We start from the raw sequence: 14539 nt of genomic DNA on the forward strand, positions 1-14539 counted from the left end.
TCTTTTCATTACTTATTTGACATTTTATAGGAGCAGTGTGTGTATGTAACATAGTATCCTTATATTTCTAAAAGTAGATATCAGCACAGGAATATTTTAGGGCCCTAAAAAGAAATTGCTTGTAGATAAGTAATAGAGAACCACAGAAAAGTCTTGATTTGCTCCTTGTTCAGTGAAAATAAAGGTATTTATTTAATTGACAAAGTGTAAATTGATTCTGCAAGCATGACTCCTGCCTTTGCAGCAACATTTTGTTCATGACATGTTTTGGAAATTTCCCAGTGTTTTCTTCCCTTTATAAGCAATCTCCAAACAGTCTCTCAAGTGTAGAATCTCTCTTTCTATACCAGCCCAATCACATACTGTGCCGAGCAGCCCTGCAATCAGAGGGTCTGGACTTGGTGGTTTAGGGGATTTTGGAGTGTAACAGACAGAATTTGCATTCTGAATCTTAACAGTTGTTCTGACATTTTAAAATGTGCTTTTCCTTGCAATAATTTTTGCCCTGACTATACAATAACAGCTAGTGAACTGGAACAGGGTTTCTGTTAGAAATCATATCAAAATATGGCAATAGTCTCCCAGAATGTCAGGGCTGCTACAAACAACAGTTTAGCAATGCAGAAATACATAAGAATGTTTAACTATTCAGAAGACTGTGCAGTGGATTGGAGATACACTTCTCTCATTTAACAGGTCTTTTATTTACATGAGCTAAGTTACATGATAGTAAGACTGAATTAGCTTCTTCTATCTGAAAAGATGCTCTGTGTCTTTCCAAAGTCCTAACACCTGTGAAACCATCAGAGAACTGGTAGATAAAGTAATGTGCATGACATTATTAATTCACCAGTAAGCTCCCTGTGGCTCACCCCATGTCTGAGAGAGCAGCACTGTCACTAAGAGAGCTGAGCTTCTGGTGATCTGCTCAGACAAATAAGTGCGAGGACTAGTGCCGCAAGAACAGTATTCTTTCAGATTGCTATCACATCGATGCCTACTTTGATGTTCTGCTAAAAACTGTAAGGATAGACAAAGCAATCTCAGCACACTTCATGCAGTTCAGCTTTCATAAAATCCTAATAGTATCTACTCATACTTACGAGTCAGTTTAAGTCTGATAAATGTTACCCGCTACAAACAGTTTCTTGAACCAAAGTATACTTGGTGCAGACATTCTGTGAAGAACGGGGCCCAGTTTTGTGAAATCCTTACGGTATCTCCATATTGCTTCTGGCACCCAACATTTTCCAGTGAATGAAATTCTTTGTGCTTCCTTATACGGTGTTTGATAGACTTGCTGTATGCTCTGTCATATGGCTGTGAGTTACCCACAAATTTCCTCTTTGAGAATGTGGCTTTTTTCAGATCAATTCCATCAAAGTCAGTAAACTACACTGAATATGTTATGACTAATAATTAAGTATTTTAATCTCAGTACGATGAAAGTGGCCAGTATTTTAAGTACTCTAAGTTAATGGAGCAGTAAAATCTCTGTGAATTTTTACTTGATTCTATTAGTTGTTGAAAAGATATATCCTTTATCCTGCCCTATATTTAGACATCAACTGCTCAGGTTGGTACCATGGTAACTGCAGCACATACAAAAATTGTCAGTGAGAGGTGACTATTGGTGTGCAGTTTCAGTACTCACTTACAGATTAAGCATTCGCAATTTAAAAAAATTATGTCAGGAGAAAATCCAAGTGTGCCGGAATACACTAAGAAGGGCCAGAATGTGGGACAGAGTACTATGGCCCCTAGTAGGAAGTCAATATTTGTCTGTGGCATCCACATCCCATCACATCTAGAATGCTACTATTTTGTAACCACAGATAAACCTTCTCTTATGGAGAGCATATCTGACAAAATGATTAAATAATTGCAAAATACCATTGGTCCAAATGTATTAATCATAGTGGTAGGCTGTTGGCCAAGTTATTGTAGTACAGAAGTGAACAGTAAAATGGTCTGGTCACCTAGCAGAAGGATTAATCAGATGGAAACTAGGAAGATACGGAATACCATCATAGGGAAAGAAAGACTGGTGGAGGTTGTCAGAAACTGTGAGGAGAAAAGCAGAAAGAAAGAACGTAACTAAAGCTTTATACAACCCTAGGAGACAGTGGCAAATATCTGAGCCATGTGCAGTTCTCAGTGATACCTCCAGGGTGGTATTTCCCAGTCAGTAGTTACAGTCAGTAACAGATTCATAGGAGGCAGAGCTAGAACATACCACTGCAATCACCAAGCTTACCTACATAACACTGGCCAATGCATTAGAGCTCTGTGAGTAATTAATTTTGGTTTCCTGACATATTTTTGCAGGGCAAGAAAAAATGTAAAACTTTGTTGCCAAAAATTAAAAAATGTACAAAATTAATTAACACTAAAATTAATTACTTGGGTGGGGTGGCTTTCTGTCTATATAGACCTCAAAAATAAATTACATAAATTACATTTCTAAAGCTGAAATACATCTCCCTTAGCTTTAGTTGCCTGTAATGTACACATTTCTTCTAACATGATGGCTTGAGCTTCTTCTGCAGAAAGGGAGTGAAGTAGATGCTTCCAGGAGGTGGTTACCTTCTCTCTTTATTTGGACATTTATTATCCTCAAAGAATGCCTGCTGCTTTCTCAAGATTTTACAAGGAAATTATCTGCCTATAGACATATTTTAGATAGACAAAGTTGGATGAGTGAATTCTATACCACGTTTATTTCAGTTTTTTAGTAAACAAGATAACTTTAAAATAAAATATAGCTGACTTTGTTAGCTTGATTTATCAAAAACCTTAAAATAGTTATGGTCAATCCAAGTCTGCATTTTTCAGCAAATAAAATATTCAACCATTCTCCTCAATGCAGCAAGAACTGAATTAGCTTCAATTCAAGTTAAATAGTTTAGAAAATACATCTAACTCAGAATGAATGGCTTCCAGTGATGAAGTGCTCATCTAGTTGGAAAGTTGTTTCAAAGCTTAAATATCCTTCTTTCCTTCTTTTTTTTTTGTTTTTTTTTTTTTTTTTGTTTTGTTTTGTTTTGTTTTGTTTTGTTTTTAAGATTCACACTATTCTCTGTCTAAATTCGTCAAGCTTTAACTTCTAGGAACTGGATTTTGTCACGCTGTTGACTGTTAGCCTGGATAGTTCTCTCACACCAAATTTCTGCTGCCTTTGACAGTATTTATGACAATAAGAAAATCAGTATGCCTTTGACAATTTAAATAGATTAGGCTGTTTGATTCACTGGAAGGCAGGCTTTCCAGTAATTTATTAACTCTCAAAAATCTTTTCAGAACACTCTTCAATTTAGTACCCTACTTCTTCAAGTGTCATAACTAGCAATTATTTTTGCATCATCTCTATAATCTTGTTTTCTTCCAGTTAACTCATGAAAATATTAAAGAGCATAAGCTTATTAACTGGCCTCGCTACAATGAAATGTGCTTGAAAATATGCTCCATTTACAGCTGCACTTGGAGACTTACCAGTTAGACATTTTATTGTCCCATTATCAGCCAAGTTGAGGCCACCTGAGAATCATTTAAATATTGGATTATGGTGTCTTAATCAAAATATTATACAATCATATGCATTACTAAAGTTGAAGAAAACTACATCCATCCTATTTTCTCTGCCTGCTAAACCAGATCTCAAACTTGGACTGCTATTAAATCAGTCCAACAGTCAGGCTGCATCAGATGGGTTTGAATTTGTCCAAAGTGATGTCTATCTTCAGTGGCTTTTTGGTTTGGTTTGGTTTTGGGTTTGGTTTTTTTTTTTTTAATTTCTGTTGTGTAATATAATGTGTGTTTACAGATTTGGATGTGGCTGATTATATGGTCTCTGTATCAGTCCTTCTGCATTTTATTAAATGTATTTTACTTGAAGTCTGAGTGAAATGTCTTTTACAAGTTAGTTGAATGGTCATAGCTGATGATTATTATAATGTACCACTATTCTTTCTTACTCCTGTTGCTGTTCTATGCATACAAATCCTGTTTCAAAAAGATTCTGTTCCAGTTATACTAAGCAAATTAACATAAGGTCTGTTCAGGGCAAATATTATTTGGTGGGTTTTTTTACTGCCCCTATTCTTTCATTTATTATTCACTAATCTTGTTGAAGATGGATGAACCATGATAATTGTAGGTTATCAGAAGCCTCTAATTATGCATTCACTGTAATTTAAATTAATTTATTTTTTTTCAAGTAAAGCTTTTAAATGAATTTCTGGATGAGAATTTAACATAAAACAAAAACATGTTTGCAAAAATATGTGAATTTAGGAGAAAATTCAGAGTGAGCTTTTTCAGATGCACGGATAATCCTATTCTTAAAGAAGCGTTTGTACAGAACACAAATTAAAAGATGCTGAGGTCACAGTCAGATGCACTGTTCATCCTTCCACTGAGCTGGGCCGTGACAGTCCCGCTACCAGTGCTGGTTATCACTGCTGCTTACCACCCAATGTTTCCAACCCTTGAGCCTGCTGGCACAGTGACATATGTTTACTTTGTCCAAATGTTTATTTCATTTAAGCAAATAATATTGTTAATAATTTGGGGTTTTTTCCATTGGTCTATCTTGATAAAATTTGGCTGGAGCGCAGCTGATTGTGTGGTTATGCTGGCACAGCTAAAAAGGTGATAATCTCCGTCTAAGAGAAGGTAGTGATGTGACAAGTATTTGGGACAGGGTGGAGGAGTTCTACTTCAGAGCAACTGGAAGAGCCCATGGGACCACAGTCTGAAGGGTGATGTCTCAGCAAAAGTAACTTTTTCTCATTTCTCTCTCCTACAGGAATGTCCAGACACTGTTTCTGATTTGGGCTCAGTGTTACAGGGGCCTTTATTTTGCCTCACAGTGCTAAAACTCTTTTGTTTTCAGTGGAGTTTCTCCAGATTAACAAGTGAGATCAAAATAATCAGGCAGCAAATCAATAGGTTTGCTAAGCTTAATAGAAAAGGTCCTTTATCTAGACGCTCTAACTCCTTTTCCAATAAAAGCCGATTAAAATGATAGTAACATTAGCAGTATGGGAAATCACTTGTGCATACAGGTTGATGAAATTAAGCATATGGTGTGTCTTGACTTGCCATTTTCAGTTCTGCCGGGAATATCGTCATTAACCAACCATCAAGTCTCAATACTGAGCTTATAAAATGATTGGCATTTATAAAGGTAAATATTGCACAGTGATTATTCAAATGCTTCTTTGGTTACAAGAGCGATTGCAGCTGCTACAGACAGTGAGATGTTTCCAGCCCTGACACTGAAGAGTAGAGAATAAAGTCAAACTGGTTCATAGATTCAAAAGAAATGCTCAAAACATGGGTCCCAGAATAAAGAGAAACATTTGAAGAAGATCTGAAAAGGAGTTAACAAAAATTAAACTTTAAATATTCTGAAAGTGTTGCTGGAATGATTGTTTTTAAGGAATTTTCAGTGCTTATTTTATTATCCAAGAAATACAAAAAGTGTTGATTCTGGTTTTGCTAGGGCAGCCCTTCTGGGTCACAGAGGATGTACGGCTCTCCCCTTGGCAGTCTCAGATGCTCGGTCTTGGAGAATATCTTTCTTTCTCCAGACAGTGTTAATTACAAAAATGTAGTGGGCTGTACATACACACAAATTGTTTTAATACTATTCTAAGAAAATTCAATATAAGCTCTGCTGAATTAGACTATATGTATTATTTATCAATATTTAAGGTGACTTTTCTCCATTCAAACCTAACTTGCTAGTAGTAACGAAAAAGCAATTAACACTTTTCCCTAAGGGAAAATGAAACAAAAAAAGTTTTATATTCTGCAGGTTTACCTATCTTCTGTGTGTTTTCTCCCTCATTCTTTTTTTGGAGAAGAATTAAACCTCCAGTAATTTAAAAGGTCCCTGTTTGTAAATCAGATAAGAGAGAGTATCGTGTGACATACAAGACCTGACAATAATTCAAATATTTCCTATGTTTTATGACTAATCCGTGGACTGAAATGAATCCACAAACATATTAGCTAAATTATTAATAATAATTCAATTTCTTAAAATCATAATGAAATACATGTCATAATCTGTCTGTTTGCAGACAGATTGCGAGGAGAAAAGTGGATTAAATTTGGCAAATAAAGTATCTCTAGCAAATTGTTCAACTAGCTCTAACAATTATAGTTGCCGGTCTTTCTCTATTCTTTTTGGTCTCTTGACTACAATAAAGCTCATTACACCATATAGATTTTCAAATGTACACTAAAGAGAAAATGTAATCTTGTCTGTGAAGTGAGTTTACCCCGGTTATCACAATTTCTAGTCTAGTTAATAGTTTTTCAACTTGCAGTTTATTAGATGGCTGAATCGTCTGCAAATTTGACTATGGATTTCTGAGATTTTACATGTTGTAACGTGGGCTTGTTAAAATTGCACATTGACGATTGATGAAGTAGCATGTCTAATGCAAACCAAACATCAAAGTTTTCACATATGTTTATTCAGCCAAAATTTACCTATTTTCAGAGGAAAAAGGATTTGGAAAACCTTTCATGGGTTACCTATATATACAAACTTGCTGTTACCTGTAGCTGGATTATCCAGGTTATGAATAACCCATAGTACACGCTGCACCTGAGTTACTAAGTGATTTCAGAATCACCACCACTAGGGAGAAGGGTGTACAAATACTTCTGCTGATGTTCTATCAAGTTTTTCTAGCTTAATAGAGTTTATTAACTGCCAAGCTTAGTGCAAGTCAAACCCAGCTATCCTCCTTCTGGAGACAGCAAAAGTCTGCAGAATATTGTCTGTATTTTCCCTTTATTCCTAATTCTCTCTCCTTTCTAAAAGTGGATCACTGACAACAGATTTTTTGGAGAAGCTGATGATAGTGTCACTAAATTAGTCATCCTCTGGAAAACTCTTTTCTCTTAAAAGGAAATCTGTTCTAACATGTATTCTAACCTGACAAAAGCTTCCTCATACATTTCCAATAATCATGCATTAAAAACCATAAATCATGCATTAATAACCATAAATCATGCATTAATATAAGCATAATCATTTGCAAGGATAAGCTGTAATTTTTAAGATAAATTTTCACAATTTGGGCACTTAATATTTATTTACTAACAGAGACGGGTTCTGTATGTTTCTTACTTGAGATTATCTGTGGTTTTCATCCATCTTCTAGCCCTGTGTATTTTAATACATTTTATTTAATAAGCTATTTTATTTTATTTAAGTATGACTTTACCAATCCAATTAAAGATAGAATAAAGCAGTGAACAAACTCATACCACAGTTAATGTAAATTAAGAGTTCAGATTAATGGTATTCAATCATCAAATTAGTCTAATAGGTAATAAAATATGATTGTGGTGTTGCCACTAAACATAACTTTTTTGACTTAACTATGGAGAATGTGAAGAGAAGGCTCTTTCCCTGCAGTCCTGCATTCCATCTAGAATTTCAGTCCTTCCAATGTATTTGCTTTGCTGCTGCAGGACATTATGCTGGGAACTGTCATTTTCGTCTTATGCTTTTGCCAGTCTAAATTCACTAAGCAGCTGATAACCTTGACTCATCGGAAGGAAGTATTCAAGTGCCTCTTTAACACTTTTTCCTTAAAATTATTGTGAGCTGACTGTTCTCACTTTCCCATTTCACACAGTAACTTAAGGGTGACAGTACAGATGTGATGGCTAGATGATGCACTATAGCAGTTTTTGAATAACACTACCTTTCAGTCTAGAAGAAGCCACAGAGTAATTCAATGACAAGTTGGTGCTTATTTTTAGGAAACTGTTAAAGGTGTAGTTCACGAACACACACATTCACATTCCTATGTACAGATATTAATGAAAAATGAGGAAAAAAGTTAAAGAAGAAAAAAATTGAAATTTTTCTGTTTCTGAGGATTCTTTTTTAAAATGGGTGGTCATATATTGTCTGCAATATATTGTCTGCAATTTCAAGCTCAATATTTTAACTCGTGGTGGGTTGCAAGCTGGTCAGGCTGGTCTTGGTGACACAAATCTTTCATCAGATCTTCACCTGGGAAACTTGTCCAGGGAAGACACATAACCATGGCTGGTAGAGCAAGAAAACTGCTTTTCTCTGTCTCATTTCTGCACAATCCTTTAAATAAGAATTGCTGCCCTCTTGTTCTGGCTGAGCAACTTCAGTGTGAATTAGGTTGAGAAGGCTTCTCAGGACTCAAATGTTTTTGATCATTATTGCAATCCAGTCCCCTCAAAAACGTCTTTATATCTTTAAATCATGCTGGAAATTTTGTCACAAATAACACTAGATTTTACCAGTTACCAACCTTAATAGAAATAAGATGATCATTCACAAATCTATAAAGCAAAACAGGTGGAAGGTCTCTATGCCAAGAAATTAATCTCTGTTTTCCAGCTGAGGAAGTAGGTGTAAGACCCACAAAAAGCCTAAATCACATATTGTGAAAATGTTTAATGTCTGACATCTCACCATTTCCTTTAGGGATCTTACTTCAGTGTTCTAAACATTTAAAAAATATTGTGGACTTTTTAACTGATAGAGAATAGTAGAACATATTTAAACGTAACTTTAGTAATGTTTTCATTAAATTCAACTACTTTTATTAAAATTAATCCTACAAGTTAATTCAAATCTGGGACCAAGTTTGTCATTCTTTTCTAAGAGAATAGAATACTGCCCTGTGATGTTCACTTCTGCCCTTCTCATTCCCTGCATTTCATGCCTCAAACAGGAGCCTTGGAGGTCTATTTAGTTGAGAGTAAGAGATATTTAAAATGGTATCCCTGTAAATCATTTAAATGTAACATTTGGGAAGGCAAATCTCTCAGGAAGTGAGCATAAGCAACTGATTGATCAGTGTGGGGAAACAGGTAGTTTAGCAGTAAATTGCAGAACCACAAAGGGACTACTGCTTAATGCCGCATTTTAGCATCTTTAAACTTGTCATCTTTGGTTCTGTTGGTATTTATTGAATTAAGAAAAAAAAATAATTCTGATTTTCCTCTCACTTTCAGATTTAAAAATACACTGTTAATTTAGTTTGGTGGTTCTGTTTCCATGTCTTTTTCATTCTGAATTTTTCAGGTGGATGTTTTTCAAGTGGAAGCAGTAGATGTTGGGACTCTGCAAGGGATGGTGGTTGAAAAAGGGAGAGGCTCTGACTGGTTTCTGGAGAAGATTATTGTGAAAGAGTCAGCAGCTGCAGGGACAGAAACGTTGTTTATGGCTCAAACATGGCTAAAAGACAGACGCGATGCAAAAAGATCTGCCTCAGTAACTCTGAAGGCCACAGGTCAATATTATTTTCAAACTATCATTTGCTAAGAAATTCGTTCCAAACTGAAGAACGCAGCTATGTCATTTGCTTCTATAAACAACTTATAATTTAAAATATTCCAGTAGAACATTGTCATTACATAGGGAACTAGTGTGTCTGAACACTCTGGGTTTTAGTACTATTTAATAACCACTATTTGCCAGAGGATAATTTCTGCTTTGTTACACCAGATTTACAGTAGCATAAATGGCAGCAAATTTGGCCTATTCTCTTTACAAGTTCCTGCCTCTCCAAGTCTTCCACTTTGCCACTTGGAAACAAGTGTGTAATCTTCAAATACCTCTGCTGACTACTTGCTAGGCATAGTGAAAATGAGGTAAATAGTGGGGCAAACTCTGTTTAAGCAGTGGAGAAAATGCCTCCATTGTATTCAAGAAGACTGGTTTACATTATTTATGCCACACTGTTTGGGTAGCTTTTGCCAGAAACTGGGCGTGCTTTTGCCTGACACTGCGTGGGTAATCAGTCCACCGAGGAGCAGTTTTGATCCCACTGCCTGTGACCGCGCTCTTTGTCAAGGCAAGAAGGGAATGCGCACCCTTCCTCCCTGTGCTGCGGTTTCAATACAAACACAGCCCGGTGTGCAAGCCCGGAGGGAACCACGGCACAAGCCAACCAGATCAGTAGGCAACCAAAGCCCAGTATATATGTTTAAGGCTGATGGTTTTCTTATGATCCTGCCCCTAAGAGGAGTAAATAGGCAGTACAGATGAGTCCTTAGATTACAGAAAATATTCTAGTTCTTTTCCTCCTAACTCCTAGGGCATCTCTGTTCACTGTAGCAGCAACGGCATGATGGTGCTTCTCCAGCAATAGCCTATTGAGACTGAGTAGAATTCCAGCACAATCCATTTCCTCTGCTTTATCACCTCTAACTTTTGATCATTTGAAACCCGGAAAGAGAAGGAGGAAGCTGTTATTTCAGCTTTGTTTTAGCTTGTATGTTGGGACTTTTCTGAATAAAATATAGGAATATTTAGTGTATTTAAGGTTATATAACATGGTTCTATTGAAATAAAAAAAAAAAAAAAAAAAAAAAAAAAAGTTTCTGTTTCTACCAGAATGCATTGATTTGGTAGAAGGAGAAAGTGTTCCTGTGAGTTTTTTAATACAATAATAGGCAAATCCAAACTTGGTTGTGATCTCAAAAGAAGGCTTTTCATCTTTGGTTCAGGCCTCTATTTAATGTTTACAGGTAGTTTTGGTCTATACCAAATCCCCCTGAAATCAATAGGAGCTGGTATCAGTGGGAGGAACATCAGCCCCGTCAAATGGGCATTAAAAATATCCAATTAGTTCTGATTCATCCAGAGCATAAATTGTATAAATGAAACAGAAATGCTTTAAAATGAAAAATACTTACAACCATTTCATAGTAAAGAGCTAGCTCTAGAGTCAGTGCATTAAATAGGATGATATGTAGGAGATGATGCTTAAGTAGAAAATCACATCGTACACTTCCTAGTTAAATCTTTAATCTAACTGATATAATAGTCAATTGCCTCACTAGAGATGAATACAGGCATTTGCTATCCTTTAGACACTGTTCTACAAAAGCATTAATTTGGTCTTCAATCTTTTTTTAATTAGAAATTCAGGAGAGGAGGAGCACTTCTGCCTGGCCTTTAGGAAAAGAGCAAATGAATTCAGGTATAGCTTCTGCCATTACATCGACTGTTTTATTTATCAGTTCTGAAATAATGTGAGAATATTTTCATCACGATACGTCATTACACTTACTAGTACTGACAATATTTCCCCCTTTGTAATAGTAAGAAATGGCTACATACTTAGGGAGCTGATCAGCCCCCAGATGAAGTGCTTATATATTAATACTCCCCATGTAGAATAAGACATGTGTTAGGAATTTTATGTCAGGCACCTTGGTTAATATAAGAAAACAGAAACATCTTTAATCTTTTTTTTTTTCGTTTTTATTTTCCTTATTTTATTTGTTCAGAAGGCAGATGGAGGATTTATTTCACAAAACATCAAGAAGATACAAAAACAGACTTTGAAAAGTTGTCAGAAAATATATCCAAGTTGGTTATGGTTTTTTATGGAAGCAATGGCAAGTCAAATCCGGTTTCCATGGAAAACAAAGTGGAACATCAGGCTAAGAACCAAATAACATATGATGTAAAATAATATATAGATTTATCTATATTTAAATTTCCTTTGAGTTTCCTTTTAAAGAGAAATAATGTATTGCTGTAAATATTGCAGAAATTATTGTTTAACTATTCAAGAAAAGCAGAATAGACATTTTCAGTTGCACACCAGATTTCATTTTTAATTTTTGGCTTTCTCAAGTTCATGATGATCAAGCATATTCTTTTTTTTTTTTTTTTTTTTTTTTTTTGTCAACAAATAGTCATAGTTAATAATGCATATCAATTTAAATGGCATTAACATTAATTATTCACATTTAGAAATCAGTGCAGGATGTAATTTGAATTTGATAGAATAATTACAATGAATGTCCCTAGAGTATAAAGCTAATATTTCTATAACTGCTTGCAGTCAACCTGGTTCTGCTGTCTTTGAACTCAGTGGGACTTTTAGCACCAAGACTGATGCAAATAGGGCTAGGTCCATGCTGACCCCTTTAGAGAAAACTTCTTCTCTTCCTGTAAATTAGCTATGCATGTATCTATGTATCCCTGTTTGGATGATAACTCATTGTTTTGTTGCTTCCTAGGTACATTTACCATCTGATTTGGGAATGCTTTATAAAGTGAGACTTGGTCTCCAGAGTTTGGAAAACAGTATATCCCAGTTGTCTCTCCGTCACTTTAAAATGCAGAACACTTCAACCCTGGATACCTTCAGTCTCACCATAAATAAAACACTTCCTCTTTCTCTTAATGGAGACAGATGGATTGAATTCCCTATAGAGTGGCCATTAAAAGAAGCACTTTCTGGTAGGTATAAATCTACTTTAAAGCAGTAGAGTAGTCCAGGAGGTTAACATGTCCTAATATTACAATTGAAACCTTTATCAAAACAGAAAATTTTATTGTCTTTATTTAATGATTCATAAAGTCTGGATAAGAATTTTAAATGTATGAAGGAAAATACTATCCACTCAGCTTAATTTCTGTACCATAAAGTGGGAAATGCAATATTCATTTGACTGCATAGAACCATTACTACATGCTACAAAGAACAGTTTATAAGAAATATCCCTTTCTTACAATACTGTAATATGTCTACTTTCCTTTGTTTAGTCCTCAGCTGCTCATATTACAGACATTAACAACATGATTTTTTATAGCTCATTTACTATTAAGATATTTTTGTTTGTTTGCACATTCCAGACAAAGATTCTCAGTAAATAACAGCTCAAAACTATATATAAGCATCAGCTTTATTACCGTTACATGCTCCAAATATTTATGCCTGTTAAAATTAGCTCAACAGTTGTCTTATACATGTCACCTTTGTTAAGCAAAACAAAAGAAACTCTTTCACCTAAAATCCACCATATCTTCCATATTCTTCTAATGGGATGCTTACTGAATGTCACCATATGACAGAACAATTCTCAATTTAATAAACAGACCCAATTTAATATATAATACTTAATATTCAAATAATTTGTGCCTGAGTTTTATGCAGAAAACAAATTAGTTACCTGGGTAAAGAATAAGTCAGTTCATCCAAAGTGAGCTGAAGAAGGTATTAAATGAACTACCCCAATACACTTTGGACTGGAATTTATGGGCCAGTTTCAGTGAGGTGTTCGCACATGTCTAAATATAAGCATCCAAGAAATCTCAGTAGAATTAAGAGGGGTTGAGGGGGGCTTTTTTCGTATTTTGGCTGCAACTGAAAATTTAAATTTTGTATTTAGGCTTTAGATTTTATATTGCTTAGAGCTGTTATTTTCACTTGAAGTCTTGCACAGTGTGGGTACAGAACAGGGCTTAATGGCTTTCAACTCCTATGCACAAGACTGAAACAAAGAGGACCTTCAGATTAACATAAAGCACATGAGCGTGCCCCTTGCAAAAGACTGATTGCTGTCACATGCAGAAGTATTTAGGATACATGTACAAGCACATAGGAATGGTGAGAGAAAGATGCAGTGTGGGTGTTAAACGGGCAGTGAGACTGGAACTCCCTGTGACCTTGGTTCTGACTCTGGCTCTGTTGCTGACCTCTTGGTTGAAAAAATAATTTCCCCATTCTTTGCTTTTTTTGTGTGTGTTTGTAATATTTTCCTTCTTTATGAAATGCTCTGAGACCAAGAGATAAAAAATCACAAAAAAGGAATAGGTATTATATTACCTATGTGTTTAGGTAAAGGAGCGAGCAAGCAAGCAAAATAGGTCATCTCTGTTGCATTTATTTCTTTCCACACATGCTCTAGAAGTCTTAAAGGAGGGATTTGTAACCACAGCGAAGAAAAAAATTAGGACAGCGAAAAAACATATTCCCCCAAATCTTTGCCATTTTATGTCCAAGAGAGCCTTAAGCAGCTCCACAGCAGGTGGCACAGGTGGAGTTCAAAGTGATCCCTTACACACAAACTTACTTGCAATTCATTGTGCCAAACAGATCTGCTTTTCCGTCAGCTTCCTAAATCTAATTTATTTTCTCCTCGGTTTTCTTTTTCTCAGCTAAAAGCAAAACCAGTATTGTGTTAACTGGCATGGAAAGCAGCTGATCATAATCACTTTAACCAGAAGCCGTGTGCTGTTAAATTTCAGATACAGCTCTGTCATTCATAAAGTGTCTTAGTATTTCACCCCTTAGTTATCTTTTCGTTTTTTTGGTTTGTACTTGGGATTGTGATGAAGCATATACTAATGGCTAACTAAAACCATCAAAACGCAGTTGATAAAATATAGCGCAGACCCTCGAGATCTGTCTGTGCACACATGTGCCTTTGGGTGTATTAATGGGGAGAGGCGTCCAGCTGAGTATATACATAAGTAGTTTCTCTTCAGTGTACCTTCCTCTGAGATGCTTACACCTCAGGAATCCCCAGGGAAGAAATGGCGCTCGCTCTCTCTCTCACATACAAGGCTGAATTTTGCACTGTTGTAGTTTTTAAGGCAAAAGAATTCAATAGTGAAAAGGTCAAATAAAAATGTATTATGCTACTTTCAAATAGCTAAATATTTCCAGAAAGTTAACACGGAGCCATAATTCACACCGAAATTATGAAATCATTAGGA

General features: G+C 35.6%; 1 protein-coding gene across 1 annotated transcript in view; it reads left to right on the forward strand.

Annotated features, from left to right (window-relative positions):
- The window catches only part of RP1 (RP1 axonemal microtubule associated), a 186985-nt gene that overhangs the window by 159089 nt on the left and 13357 nt on the right, over positions 1–14539 (forward strand). The window contains exons 50-53 of the mRNA XM_049828448.1: positions 9101–9308; positions 10944–11003; positions 11314–11492; positions 12055–12277. Coding sequence (XP_049684405.1) covers positions 9101–9308; positions 10944–11003; positions 11314–11492; positions 12055–12277 — 670 coding nt within the window. The remainder of the gene's footprint in view (positions 1–9100; positions 9309–10943; positions 11004–11313; positions 11493–12054; positions 12278–14539) is intronic.

Source organism: Accipiter gentilis, chromosome 2, assembly GCF_929443795.1.
Source record: "Accipiter gentilis chromosome 2, bAccGen1.1, whole genome shotgun sequence".
NCBI lineage: Eukaryota > Metazoa > Chordata > Aves > Accipitriformes > Accipitridae > Astur > Astur gentilis.